This window comes from Trichechus manatus, unplaced genomic scaffold (assembly GCF_000243295.1).
Source record: "Trichechus manatus latirostris isolate Lorelei unplaced genomic scaffold, TriManLat1.0 scaffold00019, whole genome shotgun sequence".
Taxonomy (NCBI): Eukaryota; Metazoa; Chordata; class Mammalia; order Sirenia; family Trichechidae; genus Trichechus; species Trichechus manatus.
The window spans coordinates 12,570,201-12,584,477 of record NW_004443955.1 but is presented as its reverse complement, the minus strand read 5'-3'; the positions used below and the strand labels follow the sequence as shown (position 1 = coordinate 12,584,477).

Sequence of the window (14,277 nt, the reverse complement as noted above, 5' to 3'; positions counted from 1 at the left end):
ATTGGGAAGCTGAGATAAAACAAAGGGGTATTGGGAGACCGACCATTCCAAATGCTGACCTAAGATGGAGAAGACTCCTGAAGGGTAATAGTCGGTCGTATGCAGCAATCCAGAGGAGGGGAAGTCTCTTCATTTATCTACCCTCGACCTCTACCACCACCTAAAAACAAACACCAAAAGCCTGGAACTTTGTTTTGCTTTCATTTTCTTCACTTTGGTTATTTACAGATGTGTTGACTCTGTCTACCTTTTTGAATCCAGATATTTTTATCTAAATAAACTACTTCAGCTTATCATAAATGCAGTAATGGCAGTGTTAAAGGGGAGGTGTTTTAGGATATTTAGTTTTCTAAATTATGGTGCTAGCCCTGCTTTTGTAATTTATACTAGACCAGACCCTTCAGAAGCTGATTTCTTTTTTTATACCAGCGCAATTATTGTTAATAATGGGCTTCTTTACTGAATGGAAGGACTAATAACCCTTTGAACTATTATATAATTCCATTGTAGTTCGTTAGTACTAATAGCTTGTAGTTTTTCTGCATCCCCCAAAATGTTTATAATTCCTTAAATTATACTTTTTGTGAGATGTCTCCCCAGGTTAACCCATAGGTTATAATCCCATGGTAATGCAGTTGTTATGTAACAGAGTAGGAATTACTTTTCCAAGATGCCTAGCAAACAGGGTGCTCACTGGTGTTTTTTTCCTTTACGTATTTCCTTTATTCTCTGCTGCTGCCTCCTCCTCTTTCCCCTTTAATCTTTGGGGGGTAGTGCCTTGTTGAGCATGTAGTAGGTGCTCAGTAAATTATTTTTGCACAATATGTTTATAACCAAGTAAGTACTCCTCCCTCAATCATAACTTTCTGTTCCTAAAATGGTATTCCTGAAAATAGAGCCCCTTAGATGGTCTTAAGAAATAACAGTAATTACAGTGAGTAGTCCTCATTACTCTTTCTTATTTAGCCAGATTTTCACTCAACAGCGCTGGTATATAGCAAGATGAGGAAACACCTGTATATTGGTGGAGTAACAGTGAACGACACTACTCCCTTCATCACTGCACTTGTTTTTGAACAGCTGAAAGTCCTCACGTCTCTGCCTCGTTCAAGTCACGCAGTGACTAGGAGACCATGAGTCCCATCAAGTTGCCCAGGACCGTTTCCCAGTAATGTGTTACCCATTGCTCTTTTACTGTCAAGCTATCAACTAGTTTGTGACCTTGGGCAGCTAGTCTTTGTGCACCTCAGTTCTTTCACTGGTCAAATGAAGGTCATAGTCCAGCCTCCCTGCCATCTTCCCCTCTGGAGGGCAGATGGGAGAGTGCTTTGAGGATGGAAGGCTGCCTGAGATAATGATGATCTTCCTGGAGGAGCTGAGGTTAGGGAGGAGACTTGTCAACACTTTCTCTATTTTGATTTTATATTTTTAGGAGTGAAGTTGGCATATGCAGATCATTTTAATAATCTCTTCTAGGAAGTTTTTGTCTCATAGTTTGTTAGTGCATCTATTGTTATGTTAATACTATCACCATTCCAAAGTCTGGTCAGCATCTTGAGGCTTTAGCGCCTAGGCTGTCCTTCCACCCTTCCTGGGACCTTTAACAATTGATCTTTTTTTCCTCGTCTTTTAAAAAGGAAAGGATTAAAAACTGAGCCACTTCTGAAGACTGTTGTCAGATTAATTGATAATCTGGAAATCACAGAGTGCTATTAACGTGTAAAAAATTCTTACTGTCTTAACACCAGGAAGATGGAGACTTCACCTTCCAAGGAGTGGCTCTCTACTTTTCCAGGAAAGAGAAGCAAACATAATTTTCACAAATATTTAAAAATTTGTTTACCAAATACTTATATAGCTCTTACTATGTGTGTGGCACTATTCTAAGCACTTTACCAAAATTAACTCCTTTAACTTAAAAAACCTGTGAAGTGGGTATTATTATCCTCCATTCATTGATGAGGAGATTTGAGGCAGCAGGCTAAGTAGCTTGTCCAAGATCACACAGATAGTAAGTAGTTGAGCCAGGATTCAGGCTCAGCAGTCAGGCTCCAGAGTTTGTGCTTTTAACAGCTATGATATACCACTATCAATAAAGGTAATTCTGTAGACAGAAGTCATACATGGTCAAAAAAATCTTTAAAAGACTAGATACTCCCAAAATAATAAAGGACTGCCACAATGAACTGTTTAAGGAGAAGAAAAATCGATAGCAAATTGAGTAAAACTTTCCAGTACTGTTTAGGCCTAACCAAACAAACCAGTTACCTTCAAGTTGATCCTCACTCGTGGCGACCTCATGTGTGTTGGAGTAGAACTGTGCTCCAAGGGTTTTCAATGGCTGATTCTTCAGAAGTAGATCATCAGGTCTTTCTTCCAAGGCATCTCCGGGTGGACTTGAACCTCCAACCTTTCAGTTAAGCGGCCAAGCTTGTTAACTGTTTGCACCACCCAGAGACTCCGTATTTAGGCCTAGAAAGTGCATTTTTCCCTGGAAAAGGCTCACGCAGAGATAAATAACTTCTGGGGATGGTAGCTCTGTAGCTGCTTCCCTTGAATTAAAGTGGTATCAATTTGATTTCATGATCCATTTTTCTATATTGAATCGCTTTGTATTTTATTATTTATCTTAAATTATTTCTGAAATGGGCAGTTGGCATTTCAAATTCTAGTTGGGAATTTTTTTTTTTCCAAGGTAGAATACCTCTCTCATGTTTTAGGAGAGCATTAAGGCTAAATGCTCATTTGAAAATACTTATTTCCAAAAGTAAGACCCAGTTAATAAGATACTTTTCAGTGTTACATGATTTGAGTCAGCGTTTACCTTTCTCTCTTATCAGTTTATGCAAACCTTCTATGTTTGCTACAATAAGATTCCCCAATGTTGGTCTGGAATACTTTGTCCCCCTCCCTCCCCCCACTTTATTCAGATACAACCAAGAGTGAATAAATGACTAACCATCTCTAACATAATTGAAAGCCACCTGATGCAGGAACCAGGGGTTAACACTGGAAATCACTCTTCTGTTAGCACGGTCTGAGGCAGTACTCTGGCTTTGAGGAAAAGTATATGATGCTTGACAGTAGGGTGTTTAGAAATTCTCTAAACAGTGTCTTCTACTTCCTTGATGGTACCTGATCCATTCATTTTCTCACTGCGAAAGAAATAACAGGGTGTGAATTAACATTTCATCTACTTGTAAAATAATACTTCTCACCTTGAGTAGAGGTAAACAGATAACTGAATTTTCAAGTCATGAAGTTTATAACTCCAGTGAGAGAATCTTAAAGTTTAGGCTTTACCCTGATTTTAAAAACAGTTTACCAGTGAGATTTAGTAGTCACATGTTTTAGATTGTTTTAAACAATAATAACTTGAATTCATTATTTTAAGAGGCTGAATCATAGTCCCAGTTAGAATCAGATGTTAACATATTCCTGTTATCTAACGCTACATAAGACACAACCCTGAAAAGTAGTGGTTTAAAACTACAACAATCATTTTGCTCATGAGGGCTCAGTGGGAACATCTCATCTGTGTTCCATGTGGTATTCGCTGGGGCAACTCGACTAGAGGCTGACCGATCCACTTTCAAGATGGCTATCTCATGTAGTGGGCATGTTGGTGCTGGCTGTTATCTGGCAGCTCACTAGGGCCATGTGCATTTCCACGTGGGCCTTTCTATGGGCTGGTTGGTCTTCTTTATGGCTGTATTTCAATAGTGAGTGTCCCAAGAGAGCCAGGCAGAAGCTGTATCACCTTTTATGTTTTGGAAGTCATAGAGCATCACTTTGTCATAGCTGCCTAGATTCAAGTGTAGTAGGAATGTCAGTCACATTGTAAACAGACCATATGGGATGGGAGATGTTGTTGTGGCCGTCTTCGGGAAATACAATCTACCACAGTCCACCCTCTGGCCACAACACCTTGCATCCCTTCCATGTGTAAAATGAACTGATGCCCTCATCCAGTGCTCCCAAGTCTCATCAGAATATGGCATCAGCTCAATCAAGATCTTGTCATTTAAATCAGGTCCAGATGTGGATGATGCTTCTTGGATGTAGTTCCATAAAAACAGCTCTTTTGGTACTGTTCATCTCAATCGGAAGAGCTGTGAACTAAAGGGGCAACTTCTGTCTCCTACACACACCCCAGCATACAGTGGTGGGACAGGCTTAGGGTAACCACTGTAGACGTTCCCATTCAAAAAGAGGGGAGATTGGAAGCACACAATAGGCACTGGTCCCTAGCGGTTCTGAAATCCAGCCAGGCACATGTTGCCAGTTCTTGATTAGAGCTCAGTCTTGGGAGTTGTTGGTAGCTCATTTTGGTTCTATAAATATGTAGCCTGTGTTTGCATTTGAGTAGTTTTCTCAGCCTGCTTCTGCCCATGTAAGTTAGAGGATCCAAAAGCCTTTTTGCATTTTGTACTCTCTGTTCATTTCAGTCAAAGCTGATTTTAAACACTTAGTAGATTTTTTGCATATCAATTGATAATATACTCAGATTAGACAGAAAACCTTCTCTACCTTGGGCTCACTGTGAGACTGCTGTGGGACAATGCCCTTAATATTCTTCAAAGCCTTGCTGTTTAATGAAGATCTGTGAAGAGGATCCTAAAGGTCCTTAGATTTTTGTCAGTCTGAAGGCTCTATGAGGTACCATCTTAGATCTTTTTGAGGTCTTAACAAAAGGTCTTATGGTCTACCCTGGATTTAATCTTTGGCCTGAAGTCTTTTTGTGAGTTTGAGGATCATTTGCCTGGGAATGAAAAACAGTTTTACTTTTGAACCCAGGAAGTCTTGGCTCTTTTATATTTAACCGTTCGTTGTATCTTGCATTTCATCATAGACTACAAGAAGAAGCCAGTGATATTTTCAGTATTCTGCCTGGGAAATCTCCTTAACTAGATCATTGAAGTCATTAGGACCTTTTTTATTTTCCACATTACCACTAGTGACAGTGTTGCTAAACCTTCCACCATTACATAAAAAGAGTCCTCTTTCCTCCAGCTTCTAGTAACATTTTTACAACTTTCTTTTCCTCACCAGAGGACTTTCAGCCTCTTCAAAACCCTTTAGTCTTCACTTAACACTTGGCTTAAATCCCTTTAGGTTTTTGCTCATAGTTTTCTTATTGTCCTTCTAGCTTCTTGTACTGCCTTGTCCCAATGCCGAAGCTACGTATTTTCGATTTTTGTTATGGTATCACTCCAACTTTCAATTCCCAGAATCTCACTCTGTTATCTAATGCTTCAGAATTTAGTAGCTTAAAACAGTAGTCAATGATTTTACTCACATATATGCAGTTTGGTCAAGGGTCAGTAGGGACATCTCATTTCTGTTCCACCGTGTCATCCGGAGCAGCTTGACTGGGGGCTCCTCACTTCCAAAATGGCTCACTCAGATGGCTGGCAAGTTGATGTATGTCGGCTTTTGGCTGGGAGCTCAGCCAGGACTGTTGGCAGTGACCTCAGTTCCTTTCTATAGGCTACTTGGGCTTCTTTGTGGCATGGCGGCTGTGTTCCAAGAGTGAGTGTCCTGCGAGCCAGGTGAAAGCTATATCACCTTTTATGATCTAGCCTTGGAAGTCTTACAGCACTGCTTTCCATCGTTTTCCCCATAGTTACAAGCCCACCAAGTTTCAAGGGGAGGGAACGTAGACCCCCGTCTCTTAATGACAGGAGTGTCCAATCATGTTGTAAAAACAGCATGAGGTATAAGAGATACTTGTGGTCATTTTTAGAGAGTACAGTCTGCCCCAAAATGAGGCTGTATCAGAAGATCTCCCAGTAGGTAACCTTTTGTCTCAATGCCTTCTTTTATACCTTAGCTAAGCAAATTCCAATAATTTCATTTTTACTACTTTGTTGGATGATATGTTTTCATTTAAGTATACATATATACTTATATATGTCAATTTTATCCACATCTGTTTTTTGCCTGAGTATATTGTAGGTGCTCTTTTTATTAGAATTATATAGAAAAGAACCTGCCATCTAGTAAATCAAATTCTTTACTTTAAAAAAAGAAGAGCCCCATCTCATTCATATTCTGGTTTGCATTTGAAGATCAAATAATGTAAGCAGTTATTGAAAAATGACAGTGATGACTTAAACTCTCTTCAGAAAGGTATAGTCTCTAAATAGTGTCACGGATCGAATTGTGTCTGCCAAAAAATGTGTGTATCAATTTGGCTGGGCCCTGATTCCAAGTATTGTGTGGTTGTCCTCCATTTTGTGATTGTAATTTTATGTTAAAGAGGATTAGGGTGGGATTGTGTAACACCCTTACTAAGGTCACATCCCTGATCCTATGTAAAGGGAGTTTCCCTAGGGTGTGGCCTGCACCAAGAGATGAAAGGGAAGCAAGCAGAGAGTTGGGGACCTCATACCACCAAGAAAGCAGTGCCAGGAGTAGAGCGTGTCCTTTGGCTCCGGGGTCCCTGCATGGAGAATCTCGTAGTCCGGGGGAACATTGATGAGAAGGCCAACAGAGAGAGAAACCCTTTCCCTGGAGCTGACGCCCTGAATTTGGACTTGTAGTCTACTAGACTGAGAGAATAAACTTCTCTTTATTAAAACCATCCACTTGTGGTATTTCTGTTAGAGCAGTACTAGATGACTAAGACAAATAGTTGTGAAAAACAATTCGAAACAGGTTAGAAAATGATTTGCTGTTGACATTGTTATGTTTTGCAATGAGTTGAGTTGACTCTTTCACACTTTAAAGGACAAACCTGTTATGCATTTCTTCAGCCAGTATTAGTTGAGTCCTGTGTCAGGCATTGGATTTACATTGGCAGCTGGAGCCAGAAGTGGTCCTGCCCTCATGAAACATACAGGGAGGAAGACGGGCGTTGATACATCACCTCCAAGTAAACATGAACTCATGCCCTTATTAAGTGCCACAGAGGAGAGAAGCTCTGCAAGTACCTGGTGGGGAACCTGACATTGTCCCCCTGATAAAGTGCCATTATGCAGAGATCCAAAAGTTGAAGATGACGTGACCATACCAAGAAACAATAAGTGTGTGTGCCATGTCCGTGTGTGACTCCTAGTACAGACATCTGTGGATATACACGCCCCCCAGTTCCCAGACATTTCCAGGAAGGCAGTAGCTTCTGTTGCGATTTTGTTAAGAGACCACACATTAAGTACCCTCTTGGAAAGCACATGTTTGTAGAGCCCTTACAGAGCAGAGGGCAGAATTTTAAGGAGCCATTTCATTTAGAAGAATTACTTAATTTTGAATAATGTTGACCACTGTAAACGAGTACAATTCAAGTAAGGAATAAAGTATTCAGTACAGCCGCGGTTTCTCCAAGTGTGGTCTGAGGACGCCTGGATTTCTTTGAGGCCCTTTGAGGGCCTCTGTGAGGTCAAAATGATTTTCACAATAACACTGATAATGCTACAATAATACTTCTTCACGTTCATTCTTTCATGAGTGTAAGTGGAGTTTTCCAGAGACTGTGTGCTGTGATTTTATCACAACAGATTGAACGCAGAAGCATACAGAGAATTTGACTATCTTCTATTAAACCAGACATTAAAGAGCTTTGTAGAAATGTGAAAGAATGCCACTTTTCTCACTGATTTTTTTTTGTTTTGAGAAAATAGTTATTTTTCATAACAATATGTTTATGTTAACATCTTGTAGATTTATTTTTGTTATTTTTAAATGCATTAATAACTATTTCTAAAATTTCTCAGTTTTAATTTCAAGTATGTTAAATACTGATAGATGTAAGCCACATAAACAAAAGTTCTTTTGGATCCTCAATAATTTTTAAAAGTGTAGAGAGGTTTTGAGACCAAGAAGTTTGAGAATAGCTGAAGTGTATGGCGTTCTGCTTTGACTTGGAGCATGTTACGTAATCTCTCTGAAGCTCAGGGAATCTGTAAAATGGGGATGATGATCAAAGTACTTCCCTCATAAAAGGATTAAAGGAGTACTGTGTGTCAAGAGCTTATAACAATACGTAGCACAGAGTAAGCATTCAGTATACATTAGCTTTTGTTATTATTACTGTTTCATTTGAAGTCATAATTTATGTGAATCCAAACTCTGTTGAAGCGCAGTTACTGAGCAGTTTTGCTTGTGTTTGTGGTCACCTGTATTGCTTTGGTCAAACAAAGTATTTGAAAGTTGAAGGAAATTGGATTTTATAATTTGTCTTTTTGTGTTATAGCAGGGTTTTTATTGGCAGGTGGTCAGGCCTTGAGGTTGCAGAGGCAGAGATTCAGAATAGCTTGGGGTGCTTTTGCAACCCTCTCCCTGCCCTGCTTCTCTCCTCCCTGATGCCTTCATCTGGACGTTACCCCCTCCAGAATCACGGTGTGCAGGTGGGTAGGTATAGTCTGGGAAAGTTCCCAGGATTGGTTACGTACCTAGGCTCCAGCGTCCTCAACACAGAGCTGAAAGGAGGGTCCCAGTAGAGAGCGTCCAGCTCACACTTGAGGTGGAGAAACCGAGGCCCAGAGAAATGCAGCAGTTTGCTCATGCTCACCCAGCATATGAGAGGCCTCGCCAGGACAAGAGCGCAATTCTCCTGATTCGTAGCAGAAAGAACACCGAGCTGAGAATCAGAAGAACTGGCTTCCGTCTCAGCCTAACGCCTTACTTGATTGTCTGACACGGAGCAGTTTACTTAAGTCTCTGATTCTTAGTATCCTCATTGGCGAAATGGAGGTGAAAGTGTCCACCATCCCAGGGTTGTGAAAAGGATCACATGAGATACCGCAGGAGGGTACCCTAGCCCACTTCCTTTAGCTGACGTCTGTCCAGTGCTTTGCATGTAAAGTCACTTCCCAGAGAAGTAATTTTTTTTCAGAACCTAAAAGCTCGCCTTAAATATTTGCTTTGTAGCTTTGTAACGTTTTCTTTTTTCTGTCTTTTTAGGGCAGCCCAGAAACTTGCAGGACCTGTGCCGAATTAAAATTCGACAGTGTATAGGCCTTCAAAACCTAAAGCTACTTGATGAACTACCAATTGCCAAGGTCATGAAAGACTACTTAAAACACAAATTTGATGATATCTGATATTCACAGAACTGTGAGCGAGATTAGGAGTTATATTCCAGATACTTAAAAGGCTTTTTGCCTTGCACAAAGTATATCCTATGCAATTTCTGATTTGCTGTGAAGTCAGAAAGCAGGTATACACTTTTAGGTTTTTTTGTTTGTTTGGTTTTCATTGTAGGGGAGGGGTTTTTATATGTATAAACACACACCACACGCTTGAAGGTCTTAATCTGGTTTCTTGGTCCAAGTTTACGAGGTCCAAGCTTTGTATACAATACTGCATTTAGAAAAATTGTTTTTCTAAAATGAAACAAGCAGGATTGGAGTGGAGAACTTATCCTTTCCAAATTATTTCTGGTTTTATTGGCGTGCATTCTAAACCAGCAAAGCACTTGTTAAGTAATGTTTGGAGGCCCATTTTCACCCAGGGGGCCCTGGGTTATATTGGAAGATGCCCTGAGAAATTCCAAAAGTGATGCTGTCACCTCATTCATTTTTAATGAGTACAAATTGGCTGTTTCAAACTGTTCGTTTCCTAATTGATGTAGCTGTTGGACAACATAAATCCAGTACCTCTGCTTTCCTGTTGGTGTGCTCTTGTTTTTAACTTATTTTTTTTAACAACCGTAGTACACTACCCAGAGACTTTACGTCTCAACTTCTGTCTCTAGCTGAATTGTGCTTTTAAAAAATAATGGGAAAGAAGATAACTTTATAAAGCCAGTGTATTCTGTTTTTCAGACAGTGCCTCCTGTGCAATACTCTTTCTGGTGTATTTTATCCATTATTTCCTTTGGCGTTTGTCGTTCCACAGCCAGCTTTGATGTGCCCGTGAGAATAGGAACCATGACTTTAGTTGTCATTGCAGAACCACAGTATGTCACTTGCCATTTCCATTTTAAGCTTTGCTTTTTACTTCACTTTGGACAGAAAATTTCACATCCTGGTGGTAGAGTATTCCCTAAGAATAGTCCCAGATAGTGTTAAACCATTTGGCTTTAACAGTTAAATAATTTGGGATGTTTTCATGGTGTTTCTTTTCTTCTCAGTTAAAAAAATTTTTTTTTAAGAGTAAAATTTCTAATGGATGCACATTTGTAAGCCTGGTTAATTCCTGGTATGCTAATTAAACATTTCTTATCTGTTTTGAGGTTACACAGTGAAACTCTTCAGGAGAGTGATTTTATTTTCTGGGTTGATTTGGCATATGTTTGCAGGGTAAACACGGATATGACAGAGTGTCTGTGACAATGGAAAAGTTTCCAGAGGCATCAGGGATCGAAGACAGTGCTATTGGAAATGTGTTCTGTGCCTGATTTGGCATTAGCTTTAGAAGAACCTTCTCAAATGTCCAGTATTGTTCTTCGTGCTTTGGGAAATGTCAAAATATTTCCACACCAGTAATACATTTACTAATAGACATTTACAAGATGAAGGGCTTCTCTTCTCTGAATGTCTAGTTTTAAGTCATTAAGCATAAAATTATTTCAACTGAGAAGTATAACTAAGACCAGAACTGAGAGGCGTCTACTCTAGCTTTGCCTGTTTCCGGAGCCAGCAGTGATCATTTCCCAGGTACAAGGTGTGTCCTCTTGGATACAGAATAGCTGTGGCATTGGAGTGTCTAGTGTGCTATGCCAAGGCAGGGCACAAGTGTCTGAAGAATGGGCAGCTTCAGGAAAAGGATGATCTGGAAGGTTGCTGATGTGGTCCATGGACTCTTTTGCAGGCAGCAACCCAGAGTCTGGCTGGTTTCAAAACCATCCCCAAACTGTAACTTGAGCCTAATTGATAGAAATGGATAGTCTGTCCTTTTCCCAATAAAAATATCTCTAAAAAGTTATCTCTGAGTAAGAGTGCCTTGTGAAGAAAGGAGCAGAACTGTGCCCTCATTCTTTAAACAATACCCAGGTCAGGGCTATGACACATTAGTAGTATCCAGAAATAAAATGAGTGTCACTTCTTCCTAAAACCCCAGGCCCAGGGAGATGAGGAGACAGGAGGGTACCTGGGAGTCCTGCACTCTGAGCAGAAACAATGTTAAATTTGCACAGGGCTTATTTCTGCACATGTGTGTATTATTCGGTTAGTTTCAAATTTTTTTCTTTCCCCAACCATTCAAAGGTTTCCAAACTGAGTTAGACATTGAGCTTGAGTCAGGGACTTCCAACTAAAAAGATCAGATGAGGGTAAATTCTTTGTTCTGTTTTGCTGCTGTGACTTGCAGAAAAAATTATGAGAGCTCTTCCTGGAATTGAAATTTCTATTTAATGAAGAAGTGTATAATTTCATTATTTATTGTTTGAGGTTTGATTTATCTGGAGACTTAAAAAAGGATGCTTTATTTTTGTTGTTAATAAAAATCCCAATCACATATCGTATTTAACAATTTCTAAAATGTCTGGAAGCTGGTCGTTGGTGGAATTCAGTGATGAATGGGCAGGCCTGTGATTTGAGTTTGATCGACAGAGAAGCATTCTGGGGTCACAGAATGAGGAGAGAGAGAACAAGTATTTTCAGAAAATCAACTGATTGGTTTTTCTAGAATCTTGACTAAAATGTTCAGAACATACCAAATTTGTCATTGATCCTTCTATATTTCTTTTAAAAATTTATTATTTAAGCCTATGGCTAAACCTTTATAAAAAATATATTTGGCAAATACACCAAAGAAACTGGCTCACAAAAGATTATGATTATTAATGAACTGCAAACCTCATTTTTTGAAAAGTTTTTTTTTTTGTAAATATTTGTGTTTATAAATGTACAGCAGAGTAAGAGTGTTTTTTAGATTATTTAATTTCCATATTTCTAAACTATTTACTACAAAATAATAATCCACGCTTGTTAGTTTGGAAGACTCGACTGTTTTGTTTTTTAATCCATTATCGGTCATGCCTGGAACGGCACTTCCACTGGAGAATTCAGTGTTCTGGCAGCAGCCAGTGTGCACGTCGGAGCGAGGGGGAGTCTGGTGTGATTTGTCAGATGCACCTCCAGGAGGCAAGAGTGCGTAGTGTAATTATCAGAGCAGACCATCTGAAACTGAGAGTCTAACTTTCTGCAAAATTGCTCATTAGCCCAGAATGTGATTGGGATGAGGACGTTTGCCCAAAATCTAGCTTTCATGTAACTCCTCGTGTGTTATTATCATAATGTATTTTGTTCTTCCTTTGTAATGTAAGTTTTGTTTTGGGTCAGTTTGAATTAAAAAAAAACAAAAAACTTAAATCTGGTTTAAAACATATTGGACTTGGGTTTTATTTCTAGTCTGCCTTAACATTTTAATATTTCCAGCTGCTTGTGAAAGGGAACAAATCTGTCTTTCATTCATCAGCATTTTAGATCTCTGGGAATTGTGTAAAAGTGTGATACAGAAAACACCACCACTTAGTCATCGATGAGCCAGTTCTTAGCCTCCAGTTTTTTAGTGTATTCTGCAGATGCCATCGCACTCCTGCGCTGGGCTGCGTGCACCACCTGCCTCATACATGCACATCTCAACCGAGGACAGGGTATGGCCCACATCAGTTCTCAACACAGAAGAGTAAATGCAGTCAAAGCAATGAATTTGAGTTCTTTTATTAGCTTGCGGGAGTTAGAAGCAAAATAACTTTGAATTTCACCCCTCCTGTATGTAACATAAATACAGCTTGATTCGAGAGAGACCGCAAACTAGTATGAATCATGGTGTGTTAAGAGAAAGGGAGGACAGACTGTTTAGCACCATGTGCAGAAACTGCATATTGGGGTTATATCCTTGTTGCAGACTTATCCAGGTTTTGGCATCAATGAAGGCCAGGAATGGGACATTTGAAGCTATTTCTAATGATCAGCAGGGGAGTTCAGATTTGAAAAATTGCTGTGTTGCTTGGAAATCTTGAGGTCATTTCTTTTCCAGTATGATGTAAGTAGTGTATTGTTTTTTCAGCTGAAAGACAGTGTACAAAACTGGTTTACTGGCTATTGACAAAGCAGATTCTCTACTTGATAAAATATTTCCACATCCCATGTAGTTGGGTATCAAAGATGAAAGAAAATATGTTTATGTCATCTGCCTATATTGATGTAACTCTATATAACTCTATGTTCTTTAAAGTGTAAGGAGTAAAGTTTTACAAATTTTGATCTTAGAATTTATATTAGCTTAAATACCAATAAAGTTTATAAACATTCACTGCCAGATTCTGAGATTTAGGTCTGAGTCAATGTAGATTCTTAGGATCTGAAGATGATTTTTCTTTATTCTACCACTTAGCTGTTCTGTCCTTACCAAGTGGGTCTCTTAGGTAATCAAAACAGAGGCTCAGTCAGCATATGGGTGCTGCTGAACCCCATGGCTTTCCCTGTTCACTAGTAAATAGTGTTCGATGTTTTGTCATATATTTCTTGAAGATCATGATGCATTTTATAGATATTTCTTTATCTTCTAGAATAATGCTATGTTTCTTGACAGCATTCTGAATCATACTTGAAAAGGCTGAGGCAGTGATGAGCCTATGGCCCTGTAAGAGATCATCAGTATGGCCATCGAACCCTGAGCTCCTAATCCTGTGGCTGCGGCGCTCGGTCCTTTGTTTCCCGAAGGAGTATCTTTCACAGGAGCATTGAGATGTACTCCTTCAGCTTCATTCATTCAGCTGTACCCAGAGTACCTCAGGCTGGGTTTCCGTTGTGCATTCACAAGCTGTTATTTATCCATTCTGAAGACCCACGGGCCACTGGAAATAAAAGGATCAGATTAAAGCCAATCATTCTTCTCCTGCAGATATGACCTTTTTAAAAAATCATGTAATTGTGGTTATTATAAATATATTTTAAATTAAATCTCAATTTGTTCCAGTATCTTTAAAACTCATTAGTACCCTTTTTATGTTTCAAAATCTGATTTGAATTAGGAAATAGTTTAAAATAATACCACTGTTGTTTATTTTTTATGGTGGCGCAGTGGTTAAGTGTTTGGCTGCTAACTGAAATGTTGGCAGTTAGAACCCACCCAACCGCTCTTCGAGAGAAAGACTTAGTGATCTGCTCTTGTAAAGATTACAGCCTAGGAAACACTATGGCGCAGTTCTGTTCTGTCAGATGGGGTTGCTATGAGTCGAAATTGACTTAACAGCACGTAACAACAAGAAGCAGCAGTAATGAAGTGATTCACTTTTCTGTGAAATAGTGGCTCCGTGTGGATGGTGGAATTCAGTTGAAGTTGAGAAACTTGGTTATATGAGTAGATGACCCTGTGTGACTGAAG

The 14,277-nt window shown here is 39.4% G+C and overlaps 1 protein-coding gene across 3 annotated transcripts in view; it reads left to right on the top strand.

Moving 5' to 3' along the window:
• ASB7 (ankyrin repeat and SOCS box containing 7) overlaps positions 1–13,786 on the top strand; it is a 58,808-nt gene extending 45,022 nt beyond the window's left edge. For all 3 annotated transcript variants that reach the window (XM_023727865.1, XM_023727864.1, XM_004372647.2), the window contains one exon: positions 8,905–13,786. In XM_023727865.1, coding sequence (XP_023583633.1) covers positions 8,905–9,044 — 140 coding nt within the window. In that variant the 3' untranslated portion in view covers positions 9,045–13,786. The remainder of the gene's footprint in view (positions 1–8,904) is intronic.
• Positions 13,787–14,277: the final 491 nt, after the last annotated feature.